This window comes from Pyrus communis, chromosome 5, assembly GCF_963583255.1.
Source record: "Pyrus communis chromosome 5, drPyrComm1.1, whole genome shotgun sequence".
Classification (NCBI taxonomy): domain Eukaryota; kingdom Viridiplantae; phylum Streptophyta; class Magnoliopsida; order Rosales; family Rosaceae; genus Pyrus; species Pyrus communis.
Window position 1 is genome coordinate 1,434,509 of NC_084807.1, and position 13,902 is coordinate 1,448,410.

The following is a 13,902-nucleotide window of genomic DNA, read 5'->3' on the forward strand; positions in this document are numbered from 1 at the left end:
TGACTTGGTATTATAAATGTGATTTCTATTGAAATATGATTTTTGTATATTTAGCCATAGACTTATGTTTATTAAACATGATTTGGCTTGTCTACTAATGATGATTGGGATATATGTGTTTAATTATATTTTAGTAAGGTGAATGTTAAGTATGATAAATGTTATGACTATGTGATCGTAGTATTATGTAGAACTTTTATGCTTGTATGACAAGATAATTAGTAGTCATGAGAAGTTGATAGAGAATGTGCCTATATTGTAAATCATAGGGATTGAGGTAAGGGTAGATTGTGTGTTGAATTGACTGCACCATGTAGCAGAGGTACATGGATGGTTCTGCTTAGTATATCCGCGATGGGGGACCATACATATTTCAGGGATGATCATGCTTGGTATATCTGCGATGGGTGATCATTGCTTCCACGATTAGACTATGCTTATGGTTTTGGTTGGGGTGACTCACTCGAGATTTTTCTACGATTCGATTATGATTTCATAAAGTATGAATTTAGAAGATATGGATATGATTGTTATTATTTTGATCAAATTAGTTAATTAATGTGGCTAAAGAATGGTATTAAGCTTTGTCGGTTCTTTGACAACCGGACTTTGTCCCAAAACCAACCTACGTTTTTGGAACTAGATCCAAAAGCCCTTAACTTGTTTTCTAGTCTTCATGAGCTGGGTTGAATCTCGATGGGCTTTTTATATTTTTATTTCTGTAAATTGCCTTCATGCAAGCAAAAGAGGAGGGCCTGAATTTGTGTAGAATCTGACTCGAAGAGAGATAAAGTGGGAGATGAAGGCTTGTTAGAGTTATGTAAAACTAGTCTCTCTCCCCCTCTTTTGCTTGCAGTCCCACGAACTTAGATTTGGCAAACAATTTTGAACAATTTTCTTCATGTTTGTTATATGAGGGAGGGAGTTGGGATACATAATGGAGGAAGAGGTATGGTAGCTGGTGGCAGGAGAATTCACCGTCAGCGGATGATCAAGGGGCCTCATTTCATTTTGCCCGTTGGCCCCTATTTAGGCAGGGCTGGCCATGATTCCAACTACACAACTTCGAACTTCTCCTGGCCTCCCATTGGCTTTGGCAGCAACCTCTAAGTACAAGAGACTCCCCTCAATTGGGGCACTAATAAAGTGGTAGCTATCTGTACCTTTTTAAGGTGTGGTTTTCCGCTAGAACGATGAACAATTGGAAGATGCGTCAACTGGTAATCATACTACAGCACATCAAAAGAGTAAACTAGAGGCGTATTTGCCTAGTTTGGATCTAGTGTACATTCTTAAGCTTTGAGAAAAATGAATTCGACTGAAAATTCACTTATCAATTCTTGCGAGTGTTGAAGGTCTTGAACGACGTCTAGCTTTATATAGTCAGAGAAATCTGCTGCGTCCTTCCTTCTAGAGAGTGAGTAAGGATAGCTTGAACATTTAGCTTGGACCAGCTCTGTGCCATCACCCGAAGTTTATAAGAATTGACAGGCATTCGTACGAAGGCATGTCTCATAGGCACTTGTGGCTTGACGTCTGCAACGGCAGACACATTGAAGAACGATGAAATTGCAAATTAAGATTTCTTTGAAGACAGTAACGTAAAACAATTTCTACTTGGAACTTTTTTACTTAAGAGTTATTTTGAAACATTACATATTACACATGAGCCATATATGAAAGATCCAAAAGCAACTTCTAAGCATGTTCTTAAGACACTTCTGAGGCTCTCTGCAGATTACATTAAAAGATTTAACTGGACATATAATGTCCAGCATCTCTTTGGAATACTTAAGCATGTAACAAACTTAATTTCCCACTTATTCAATAGCCTCGTGCACTAAATTAACAAGTTGCTGCAGATTGCAGAATTCAAAACTTGAGGAAGCCCTTCTCCATGAGGCTTTCAACAGTGTCCTTGAGACTTGTTTCCAGAGGAAGGAAAGTGATTCCCAAACATTTTGCCTTCTCCTTGGACACTTGAAACTTGGAGCCAGAAGGATTGCCAGGCTCAGGAAGGGTCAATGTGGGGTAAAGCTCTCGTAAAATCTTTAGAGTATCGGGACCATCAGCAACTTGTGCAACTAAACAATATCTGCCACTAGCTGAAGGAACTTCAAATGCTTGAATATGAGCAAAGGCAACATCTCTAACATCCACAAATGTATAGTTTATAAAAGGTGTTTCGATACCTGCGCACAAAAGAGAAACAAAAACGAATAAACCCTGGATGTATCACAAGGAATGGTGTTTTAACATAAAGGGGGTGAATTGTACCACTCATTAAATTCAGAAGAAACTCGACGGAGAGATTAAGGGTTGGCTGTAAGGGTGGACCAATCGCATTCCCTGGATGTATTGTTACCAAGTCAATACCATTTCCTTTGGCAAATTTCCAGGCGGCCTCCTCAGCTAAAGTTTTTGAGAGAGGATACCATTGCTGAACAAATGAAGAAGGAAGTTCTTAGGAATTTGTAGTCCATCATGTACTACTTTGTATTGTGTTAACCTTACCTCTGTCTAAAATTATTCAATAGTATGGGAACGCACGTACCTTGGTCATCTCGCAAAAAAATGGATCCGAGTACCATGTTTCATCCATAACCACATCAGAGGTCAGAGGTTTTCCACTCAACCCTACTGAAGCCAGAGAGGATGTTATAACCACCCTCTTGACAGCGGGGAATTTTGTGCATGAATTTAGAACATTAAGTGTTCCCTTCACTGCAGGCTCAATTATTTCTACCTGAAATATGGAAAAGAAATAATATCATTCTAGTTTCTACTTCATTTCTCTTGAAGGTGTATCGATTTTCTATGCATTCGCGAGCGCGCACACACGATAGACTATTTGATGTATGCATCAAGTGAAGGGACAGACCTGTGGGTCAGTGACTGAAAATTGTGCAGGCGATGCTGTATGAAAAACGCCTACACATCCATCAATTACGGCGTCAAATGATCCTTCTTCTAAAAAATCCGCTTTGAACAAATGAAGCCTCTCCTTTGCTCCATCTAATGAGAGCAAGTGTTCTGTTTTCTTTGCATCATCTGTAAACAGAACTAGTGAGTTCAACTAAGAATACACGATGCAGGAAAAGTCGCAAACAACGACTAACTCGCTATGAGGTTTCAATTGGCACCGAAAAACAAAAACATGAACAAGAATAATAAAAAGAAAATAATTGGATGCACGGGAGATGTCGTTGGTAAAAAAAAAAAGGAAGTAAGAAGGCGAGGTGTGCATGATGATTATTTTGGATACCCAACTTTTCTTTTGGTAAACAAAATAATATGCAAAACCCAGAATCTGAAATTATTGAATGAATTGTTTGAAGTTGAACATTATATATGAGCAAATATAGAAATACTGACTTGGATCGCGAACAGTGGCTTTGACGGTATAACCCTTTTGCAGTAAGAGCTTCACCAGCCATGATGCTACGTAACCGGAAGCTCCTGTTACACATACAGTCTTTGATTCTCCGGTACTCATCTCTCTCTCTCTCTCTCTCTCTCTCTCTCTCTCTAGCTAAGAAATAATAAGCTTAATTTGGTTCAGAATTGTGTTTTTCATGGTGAAAAATCAGCCGGAAATTAAAGGTCAATGTTGCCAACTTGTCTTCCTCAGCTCTGAATACTTTTGTAATGGATTTGATTCCCTTGAGAATTCAAATTATGAGAATCTTAAAGAATCTTTATATTTTAACGGTTTATCGTAAATTCTGCGATTAGAAATTATTTTAAATTTTTTATTTAAAATTAAACATAAATAATATATAATAAAAACTGATTGCATAATATACAATAAACGACCATAATATGAGGATCATAAGATCCTCGTAAAGCCAATGCAAAAAGGATCCTCATTCAGAAATGGCAAGTCATTGTTTATTTTGAATGTTGACTAAACATGTGTTGGGCAGGATATTTCAAATTCAAACACTTCGCAAACATTTCAACACCTAATCAGAAATGATTCAAAAAGCCAGTTTTTCCATGCCTTCACGAGCTTATTTATTTATTTTGGAAAATTGTCTTTATTTTTTATTTTTAGTCAAGAATAAAACTTCATTAATTAAAGGGGAATACCATTTATGCTTGAAAGGCCTAAACCTAAACAAAAAACAAAACTCAACACAACAAAGCAATATATAAAATAAAAGACAGGCCCAAAAAGGAGAGCTACTGATAGACCGTTGATCGACCTTGACTCTTAAGCTGCCATAGAAGTAGAGAGAGAATATGAACAAGAAGGAACAATAATATTTTCATCATATCCAATTGTATCCTACACTTCCTGCTACATAGCAACTAACCCCAACAACCTTTACCAATTACAACTAACTCGCAACTTTTACAACTAATACAGTTTTATTCACTAATATGATGACACTTGGCACTGTCCCAATTGTCATACAACAACCTTTACCCTCATATTCCTATCATTTACTAACCCCCCCCCCCCCCCCCTCCCCCCTCTTTGAAATTAGCCTTGTCCTCAAGGCTGGAAGTCAGGAAATCGAGCTTTCAAATCATCCAAACTCTCCCAAGATATATCTGCAACATGATGATTTTGCCAATGCACCAAGACTTCAGTGACTGAAGTCGAACCTCGTTGAATTACCCTTTGATCCAAGATAGTTGTTGGTTCATCTTAAATCAAACCCGCATCATGAACTGATGGTAGTGGCAAAGTAGTAGAGGCTGACGTGCCCAGTTGTTTCTTGAGACAAGAAACATGGAAAACTGGGTGAATCTTAGAATGAGGTGGCAACTTTAATTTGTAAGCCACAGGTCCGACCTTAGCAATAATCTCAAAGGGTCCATAAAACCGGGGATGCACTTTATGTTAAGGATGTAAAGCCAGTGACTTTTGTTGGTAAGGTACCAACCGGAGATACACAAAATCACCAATTTCAAAAGATCTTCCAGTTCTATGTTTTCCTGCTTGACTTTTTGTGAGTTGAAGGTCCTGAACTACATCTAGCTTATTTAGTCAAAGAAATCTGCTGTGTCCTTCCTTATAGGGAGTGACTAAGGGCAATTTGAACATTTAGCTAGGACCAACTCTGTGCTATCACCGGAAGTTCATAAGAATTGACTATGCGTTCGTACGAAGGCATGTTGCATAGGCACTTGCCGCCTGACGTTTGCAGCCGCAGACACATTGAAGAACGACGATATTGGGGAAAGAAATCTTAATTTGCAAGATATATCAAGAGTGCCTCAATTAGGATTTCTTTGAAGACAGTAAAGACAATTTCAACTTGAACTATTTCATTTAGAGTTATTGTGCAACATTATTAATTACACATGAGCCATACATCAAAGATCTTAAGCAACTCCTGAGTTTTTAAATTTAAACTCACTCATTTCTTTTTTCTCCCTCCTCCCCTCTCTCTCCAAATATATCTCTGTCTCTCTCTCTTTTCTTCTTTCTCTCTCCTCTTTTTTTTTTTTTTTTTTTACTTTTTTCGTCTCTCCTCCAATCCATTCTCTTCATTTTCTCGGTTCTTTCTCTCACTTCTCTTCCTCTCTATCTCGTCCGATCCTCTCACTTCTTTCTCTTTCTTTCAATCATCTTTACTTTCTTTCCTCCTCTCTCCTATTTCTCCCTCTCCTACGGCCCCCTCTTTTTAGATCTCTTTATCTAGTTTAAGTCGTAAGATTTAAAATTTTTAAATCGCAAACCAATTAAGTTTTTTAGTCTTAAAGAAAATTGTTTTCAAGAAATGTTCTTAAGAAAAGTTATGAGAAATGATAAAAAATTTCAAATAGGATACCAAACAAGCGTTTCTCAAGTACTAAAACGGCTTACCAAGATGTTATATATTAATAGGATCTTGGCATGCGTAGTAACCCAAAATATCCTCAGACGCGAATATTGCAAATAATATACAAGACGGAAATTTTAAAACCTCAGATAGAAAGGTACCAATAATGCCTGTAAACCTGCTCCATCCTTAAAAGTGCCTCTAGAACTTAGAAAAGAGTAACATACAACAAATCGATTGTATTAGCATATAGCAACTTCTCTGGAAGCTTGGGAACATGGAAGAGATCCCGCAGAATTTTCACTGCGTCAGAACAGTGTGTTACTCTTCCAACTAGACAGTATCTCCCGCTAGCCGAAGCATTCTCAAAGGCGAAAATATGAGCAGTGGCAACATCTTTAAAATCAACTCATCTATTAGTTATATTTGGAAATCTTTAGGCTCGTGCATCAATTAAATATCAACAAGGAGACTTTCTTAGCAGATTCAATCATGACCTTTTAATTTATGATCACTATATACACCTCCATGATACCCTTTCTCTTTTACACGAAACTCTACTATATATCGCCAATTCACAGTAGTCTTTATCTCATATATACCAAGGAGTACATTACCCATGTAAAGTGACATGTCAACATAGTGAGTACAATGCCTCCAAACCATTATTCAAGATGTGCTCAAGGATCAGTGCTTATATAATTGGAGACAAGGATTTAATAGTCCACTCGTCTGTATGCACAAGTGGAAAGAGTAAATCTCTAAACTCATGAAATTTTATAGATTTCTATGAGGAGTGTTCTGCACTGATGAGGATTTAGTCGAGAAAGTGTAATCTGTGTATTATGCTTCTCTTATGTAGTGGATCCTGCCCTCAAAATACGTTTTCCAGTAGGAATGATTACTTTATCAAATCATGCAATATATCAATGAGTTTACAAGTTTCAGAACACGTTCCACGCTTGTGTTCAGAATTGACAGTAAGAGAGAACCAATCACCAGTCCTGGATTTATTGTAACAATGTCGATTCCGTTTCTCTTTTGCAAACTTCCAGGCAGCTTCCTCAGCCAAGGTCCTTGAAATCGGATACCAAAGCTGTTGAAGGAAAAATCCTAGTAAACACAATGATTATGCACTTAAAGCATGAAATATTTAACTCTTACACAATTAAGATTAGTCATTTACTTGAGGGTATGCCAACAACTAGACCAGAGCCAACAAAAGATGAGCATCATTTGTGTCACGACAAATAATTATTCGTTTCAATTTACATCTAAATATGACATAACAAGCTAAAAAACCTAAAAGAGATCAAATTTAAGCACATTACAAGGTGAAGTAACAAGTAATGCATCTTGGGCAAAGCCTATTTTGTAATTAAAAATAGGATGAGAAGTGCACATCGGTGACGACTCGAGTTCCCTCTCCTCCTTTTCATAACCCTAGTCACTATTAATGTCGTTGCCCAGTTGCCTCTCAAACTCAAGAGATTTTTCGATATGTAAGACCTGATACATTAAATGTCATAATACAATTTGTGAAAAAATTAAATAAAAAAAAAGTATACCGATGTGTTTTTGACACACTGAAAATTTATCCTCAAACTCACCCTTCCAACTTTGGTGATGGACAAAAAATCCACTTCTCCCTCCGCATTCCATCCAGCATTATCCCAAAAGTCCCACGCTCCCTTTCCACGCGCGAAGGCCACTTTCGCTCCCAAAATTCCGTTACTACCCGCCATCCAAAGGCGCAAAAAAATTCTCAGCCCTCCAACCAAAGTATCTCCATCCTGCAAAACTCCTCCCTTCTCTCTCTCTCTCTCTCTCCCCTCTCTCTACACAATGGCTCTCTTCACTTCGATCTCCTCCTCAACCCTCTGCCTCTCCGCCTCAATCCATCCCATCGGGCCGTCGAACACCTCTAAACGGTTCTCTCGTCCCATCGCCGCTTCTTCTCTGAGCTCCCCACCGTCTCCGGAATCAAAATCAACGGCCCCAAAACAAACCGTAGTCTCCTCCTCCACTGAAACTTCACCAAACCATTTTAATGGTGCGTCCTCTAGACCCCCCGAGCCGGCGGGCTTCAACTACGCCCTTGCCAACGGCAACCCCTTTGTCCGGTTTGCCCGTGCCGCTGAGTCTTCCATTGAAAGGGTAACTGAATTTTTAATTTGTGTATCAGTCACTGTACTTGCTTCTTAATTGTTATATTGGGATTTTTGGAATTTGGATGTGACAGAAAGAGTGAATTTTCCTCTTTCTTTCTCTCATTTTTGTAGTTGCAGAGGAGGTTCTTCTTAATTTAGGGGCCGTTTGATACCATTTCGTTTACAGTCTTCGATTATGTGACTTTTTTCCGCCATAGCTTGTGTTAATTTTTTGATGTCACGTTGGGGTTCAAGTATTCTCTAATGAATTTCTTTCACTTTGATTAAAAGAAAAATAACAGAGGAGGGGTTTGGATAGCTTGGAGGTCCTAGTTGTGAATTTTTCGATAATTGACGGATTAGTGTTTAACAGATTACTGCTAAGAAATAAGAAGAATCAATAAGTTAGTCCTACTGAAGCAAATGAACTCGTAGTTTCGTTCGAAAACTTGGGAGGCAATCCCTCTTGAGGCTTAAAAGAATCATGATTGTTAACAAATACTGTAAGCGGTCTAGCGTGTATAAACAGCCTATGGGAAACTAAATATGGCTAGGAAACTACCAATATGTCATTTACCTCATGTTCTGTTTTTGGTTTTTTGTTATAGGTACCAACTGTAATAGTTGAGAAACTTGTGCAATTTTTTTTCTTTCTGTTTAATTTTTTTTTTTTTAGCGTATAGCAATCTGTTCTAAGCATTCTTTACGTGTCCATTGTTGAACAGACAATATTTGACTTCCGGTTTTTGGCACTGTTTGCTGTTGGAGGTTCGTTGGCTGGTTCGTTGTTGTGCTTTCTCAATGTAATTTCTCTCTTCATATTGTATATTCCTACCACGAAAATGTCTGACTACAATTTTTATATTACTACACATAATGTATGACTACTCTGTACATATACTACATTTGAATCTGCAGGGTTGTGTTTATATAATGGATGCGTATAAAGTTTACTGGACTAGTTGTGTCAAAGGGTATCACACTGGACATATGGTTCTACGACTTGTTGAAGCTATCGGTATTATTTTCAGAATCCTATTTCTAGAATTGCTTTATGTTTCTGTTTATCGAATATGCTTTCAAAAGATAAATATTGTGACTTCTGCGTAAGCAGCATAAGTCACTCCTTTCTTAACATGTTAAAACTCATCGTATGATGTCCATATTTCTATGTTTATTTTCATTGGTATAGTCTTATATGTTGATGCAAATCTTCCGATGCAGATGTTTACCTTGCTGGGACTGTCATGCTAATATTTGGTATGGGACTGTATGGATTATTTATCAGTAATGTCCCTCATGACGTGCCTTCCATTGATGATCGTGCTCTTAAGGGCTCTTCTTTATTCGGAATGTTTGCTCTGAAGGTAAGTTTGCTTCCCTTCCATAGTAAGTATAAGCGGAATTCACATATACATTTCTCAAACCTGGATAGATATATATTAATAGATGCTAAAACAATCTTATTGTATCAGAACTATTCTGGGTCTGTATTTTACTTCTTATACAACATTACCAAGATACGTGGATTCTGATTCTGCAGGAGAGGCCTAAATGGATGAAAATTTGCTCACTTGATGAACTGAAGACGAAGGTGGGACACGTCATTGTTATGATTCTTCTTGTTAAGATGTTTGAGAGGAGCAAGATGGTACAGATAACCACTGGTTTGGATCTGTTGAGTTATTCTGTCTGTATTTTCCTGTCTTCAGCTTCTTTGTACATCCTTCATAATCTGCACAAGGAAGGATAAGGCTTTCATTCAAACGCATTATGTATAGCATATAGTGTATGTTAGCTCACACCTTCAAGTGAATATACGTCTTTCAAATTGAAATCAAAGTTTCACTATTTTGATATCGACTTCCATCACTGGGCAAACCCTCCATGTTTGATGCATGCAACTTATGGAGATCAAATAACAATTCCTAATTCTTACTGTTATTTCATGCACGATGAACCTCGAGGTAGACTCATTTTGCAACAATTTATCCAAAATTAAAAAAGGTCCTAGCGGAACTTAAGGTGATATTCCCCAGTCTTAGACGATGACCGCTGCAGTACAATTGTATAACTTGATCCATAACTTTGAAGATTTGATTTTGCAAGGGTTTTGCATAGATAATGTCGATACCAGCTTGAGTATATGTTTTGATAGATGAACAGAAAAAGTGCAATTGGACTCTTGCAACTTGCAGAGCGTCATTGCTTCTTACCTTCTCCTTTATCGATCGAGGCATGTAGGTAAGATTTTCTACTAGCCTTGCATGCAGGGGTGTCTCATGTGAGCCGGCTAGATTGTCGTTTTTGTTGTAAACATGCTGTTTCTATCGTTCATCAAGAATAATGTTCAAGTTCGTAGCTAGATGTTGCTTGTAACACCAACATTTGATAGAGTTGTTAACCCTGCTGGGAGTTCAGGAAAAGAATTACCGATGCAATAAAAAAAGGCGACCCCTTCTTCTTGTCTTGTTATGTTAGGTACATTTCTCTATCTTCATATTTTGTTCATCAAGCAATAGGAAAAATTATACAATATACAATTTTAGATTGTTGAAAGTACTAGTATGCTTTAACTTTGATAACGCAATTCCATTAATCTGATTAATCTGTCGAACCTTCTCCCTTTAAAGCTTTAACAATCTTCCTATCTCCTCAAAGGACTTAGGGGTCTCACCATTGAGTCAAAAGTGTAATCTCAATACATATGCTTCTCTATTGCTCAGCTTCTTCAGAAGCTTCTCGACCTCCTGCTTCATTAGCTGTTTTGTAAGCATCTTTTCAGGTATCATCTCCTCTGGCCCTTGCATGATCTCCTGCAGCAGAATGCGAACTAATATATTAAGATCAACTAATGAAGCATATAACTGATGCCCTTTCCATTACCGTTTGAGCAGCTAATGGAGCATAGGCGTGAAAGCAAACATTCACTAAAGTGGAAACAAAATTCAAGAGACAGACCTGCAGTGACATGCAACCTCGAAAAGTTACCACTCGATCCAATGAAATCAGCGGTCTGCTCCTGTCGCAAACAAGATTTACAGTTGTGGCAGGCACATTGACCACTTCAGCAATTTCATCATGAGTAGGCAGCCGCTTGAATCTTTGATTGAAGGAATTTTTAGCTTTTGTAATTTTTGCCATCATACCGCATATGTTTACCTACACAAATAAACTAACCATACTTCTGTAATCTTTCAGTCAATGCATTTCTATCAAAGTTATCTGGCAGGAGTCGCATAAAAGAGAACTATTTAATTACGTCACTAATATAAAATCTATAGCTCGGTGATTAGGCAACCTCAATCAAAAAGCGGAAGGGAACTAAATGCAACTGTTTAAGAACAATGGTTCGTTAGGTTAGCTTCTCACTGGTAATCTGATTATTCTAGACTTGTTGTCTAGGGCTCTGATAATAGCTTGCCTGATCCACCAGTCGATGTACATTGATAACTTCCATCCTCACTCATGATCAAACTTCTCTGCCCCTCAAAGAAGCCTGATGCTTCCTTCCTGCAGAAATAGATATTAGTTTTTTTGGAGCCACTTACGGAAAGTGTTGGACAGGAGTAAAAAGGTGTAGGAACCTGAATGAGGTCTTGAAAGCTTAGACAATTGCCTTGATAACTGCTGGAAACAGAGACAATGAGTCCCCTGTAGCTCCTGATGATCCTTTCTTGTGACTCTCTTTTCTTACAAAGCACCTTATCTATACTTTCGTCTTCATTCCCATTGCCTTGGCTAACTGCTTTGAGGTCGGCTCCTGTTCTTCAGCTTCTATGACTCTTAATCTTCATGATTCTAATCTTGCTCCCTCCTGTGTCATTAAAGGCCATTCATAGATGGAGAGCTAAAGTTAACTTTTCGGCATTAGAAAACTCTACAAACAAGTAGTTTGAGAACTGTTCTAAAACAAAACACAGTTCTAATTAAAGCTGTTCCTAGTAACTGCAATTGAACACAAAAAAAAAAAGCTGCGAACCAAAGTATAAATACAGATGAGCAGACTTAAACAACTTTTAAGGTTTATGCAAAAGCCATCAGTTGAATCATATCTGTCGCATCATTTACAAGGAGCAGCAGATTCGACGAAAATTAAAACAAGAGGACATGAATGATGCTTACTGTAGTGATCATCATATACAACGTTTAACTGTACAGTTTAAGAAACATATGGTGTCATCTAGCATTAAAAGTTAAATGTTTGGTTCTACGATTACATATGAGATGAGAATTGCTTGCAATAGGAAGATGAGATGCAAGAAAGGCGAGCAATTAAACCATCTCTATCTCAAATATTGAACCCAACCAACCATTCTCCAAACTCAAATTGGAGCAACCAATGATTCATAACAATATGCAGTAGTCTAAATCGAGAAACAGAAGAACACCCATAAATAACACCGTAGAGAAACTAAATGGCAGTTAGGCTTTTCACATGCAAGCGCATAACAACTTTACACCTTAGAGAAACACACTTCAAGTCTATACTTCAAAAACACACTACTTTTCAACAGCAGAGACACTAAAGGAAGTTCGTGCAGTAAGAATCAGTTCGAACATGGCAGATGGCTAACACAAAGGGCTTTTTCTTTAATTGGGCGCGTTGTAGGCTACATTTCAATGATGAGGAATTTACAAGTACCAAACTTTCAAGTAAATTAGATACAAATGAATCACAAAACATTAGATGAAGGGATTTGAAATGCGATACGTGATGATTCACAAATGACGACTCCTTTCAAGTAGTCCATATGCATTCCCTTTAAACGTACCGTATTTACTCATCTCAGACCAAATCTTCTGCAGTGCATTTTAAACCAATTTAACCTACATCCAAGTACTTGCAAATTCCATCTCGAAGCATAGCATAAGCATTTTTGTATAAAACTTACCGTTGTTAGGTTTTTGTATAAAACTTACCAGTACAAATTTGCAATAAAAGAACCAAGGAAAATTAGTACTTTGAGACTGAGACAGCATTCAGCTTCTTCTTTTGGGTTCAGATGCCCACATCTCACAAACCCAAACGACAACTTTCCATCTCCAACACCCCTCCCCCTCTCCTCATCCAAACCCTCCAACCCTTTTCTCCTTTTCCTCCTCCTCTTCCTCCTCACCACCAACCCACCACTCCCATTCCCACTCTCCCTACAACTCCAAGCCTCCACAATCTCATCCCTCACCGCTGCAGCATCTCTGGCCGCCACCACGGCAGCCCGGGCCAGTGCCAGCGCCTCGGCCGTGGCTGCAATGACCAATGCGTCATTGGAGACCCAGTTGGCGCCAAATTTGGGGAGGAAGAGGGAGGAGGGAAGTGGAGTTGGAGAGGGTGGTGGGTTTTGAGTGGTGGGATTGGTGGGAGTGGAAGTGTTGGGAGAGTTGGATGTTGGTTTGGTGATGAACATATGCTGCCGGTGATGGCCATACAGATTATACAGTATAATACAGAGTCGAGTCGAAGTGTGAGTCATGGATTTTCTTTCTGGGATTTTCTGGAGCTGCGCGTTAAAATTTAATCTATCAGTTACAGGTTTATTTAAAAATTATAATGTATCAAATTTTAAAGATCCGGATCCCCAAATTTAATGAATTCGAAGTAGAGATCCGGAGAGGATCTCATTCCCTCTTTCGGGGGAGATATTTGTGTGTTTTGCCATGTTGGTCCGACGGAGAGGGATAAAGGAATTCGGTGATTAATTTTAGCTATATGTGGATGTCATTGAATTCAATCTCGATCATCGATTCAAATTTTGTCTAAGTTTATTTCTTTTGTTTGATTTTTATCAATTCAAATATCAAAAATAATAATATTTCACATGTTTCGTATATTATATTTTATGTTTAATTTTTGACATTGATGATACAATGATGATAATGGTAAAAAAAGACTAAATGCATCTGTCAATTTTTTCAGACTCAAAAAATAGTATGATGTCGTAACGAAGTCACTTAATGTTTTTATTTTTTATTTT

General features: G+C 38.0%; 2 protein-coding genes and 1 pseudogene across 2 annotated transcripts; 1 reads left to right on the forward strand and 2 right to left on the reverse strand.

Moving 5' to 3' along the window:
- Positions 1–1,673: 1,673 nt before the first annotated feature.
- On the reverse strand, positions 1,674–3,645 carry LOC137733795 (phenylacetaldehyde reductase-like). Its single transcript, XM_068472984.1, has 5 exons — positions 3,376–3,645; positions 2,882–3,051; positions 2,555–2,746; positions 2,278–2,440; positions 1,674–2,192 (listed from the first exon to the last, which is right to left on the reverse strand). Exons 1-5 carry the CDS (start codon positions 3,494–3,496, stop codon positions 1,873–1,875), a joined length of 966 nt encoding a protein of 321 aa, XP_068329085.1. The 5' UTR covers positions 3,497–3,645; the 3' UTR covers positions 1,674–1,872.
- A 3,894-nt stretch (positions 3,646–7,539) lies between these two features.
- Positions 7,540–9,784, forward strand: LOC137735421 (uncharacterized). The gene is made up of 5 exons (XM_068474842.1): positions 7,540–7,934; positions 8,653–8,730; positions 8,846–8,945; positions 9,152–9,294; positions 9,471–9,784. Exons 1-5 carry the CDS (start codon positions 7,623–7,625, stop codon positions 9,678–9,680), a joined length of 843 nt encoding a protein of 280 aa, XP_068330943.1. The 5' UTR covers positions 7,540–7,622; the 3' UTR covers positions 9,681–9,784.
- A 671-nt stretch (positions 9,785–10,455) lies between these two features.
- Positions 10,456–13,650, reverse strand: LOC137733724 (RNA polymerase sigma factor sigD, chloroplastic-like; annotated as a pseudogene).
- Between the last annotated feature and the right edge of the window lie 252 nt (positions 13,651–13,902).

Excerpts from the sequence above, each read along its gene's own strand:
- LOC137733795 (XM_068472984.1), bottom strand. The coding sequence starts at position 3,496 with ATGAGTACCGGAGAATCAAAGACTGTATGTGTAACAGGAGCTTCCGGT. Across the intron at positions 2,747-2,881 it reads TTTCAGTCACTGACCCACAG|GTAGAAATAATTGAGCCTGC; the intron begins GTCTGTCCCTTC and ends TCCATATTTCAG. Across the intron at positions 2,193-2,277 it reads TCTTCTGAATTTAATGAGTG|GTATCGAAACACCTTTTATA; the intron begins GTACAATTCACC and ends TTTTGTGCGCAG.
- LOC137735421 (XM_068474842.1), top strand. The coding sequence starts at position 7,623 with ATGGCTCTCTTCACTTCGATCTCCTCCTCAACCCTCTGCCTCTCCGCC. Across the intron at positions 7,935-8,652 it reads CTGAGTCTTCCATTGAAAGG|ACAATATTTGACTTCCGGTT; the intron begins GTAACTGAATTT and ends ATTGTTGAACAG. Across the intron at positions 8,946-9,151 it reads ACGACTTGTTGAAGCTATCG|ATGTTTACCTTGCTGGGACT; the intron begins GTATTATTTTCA and ends CTTCCGATGCAG.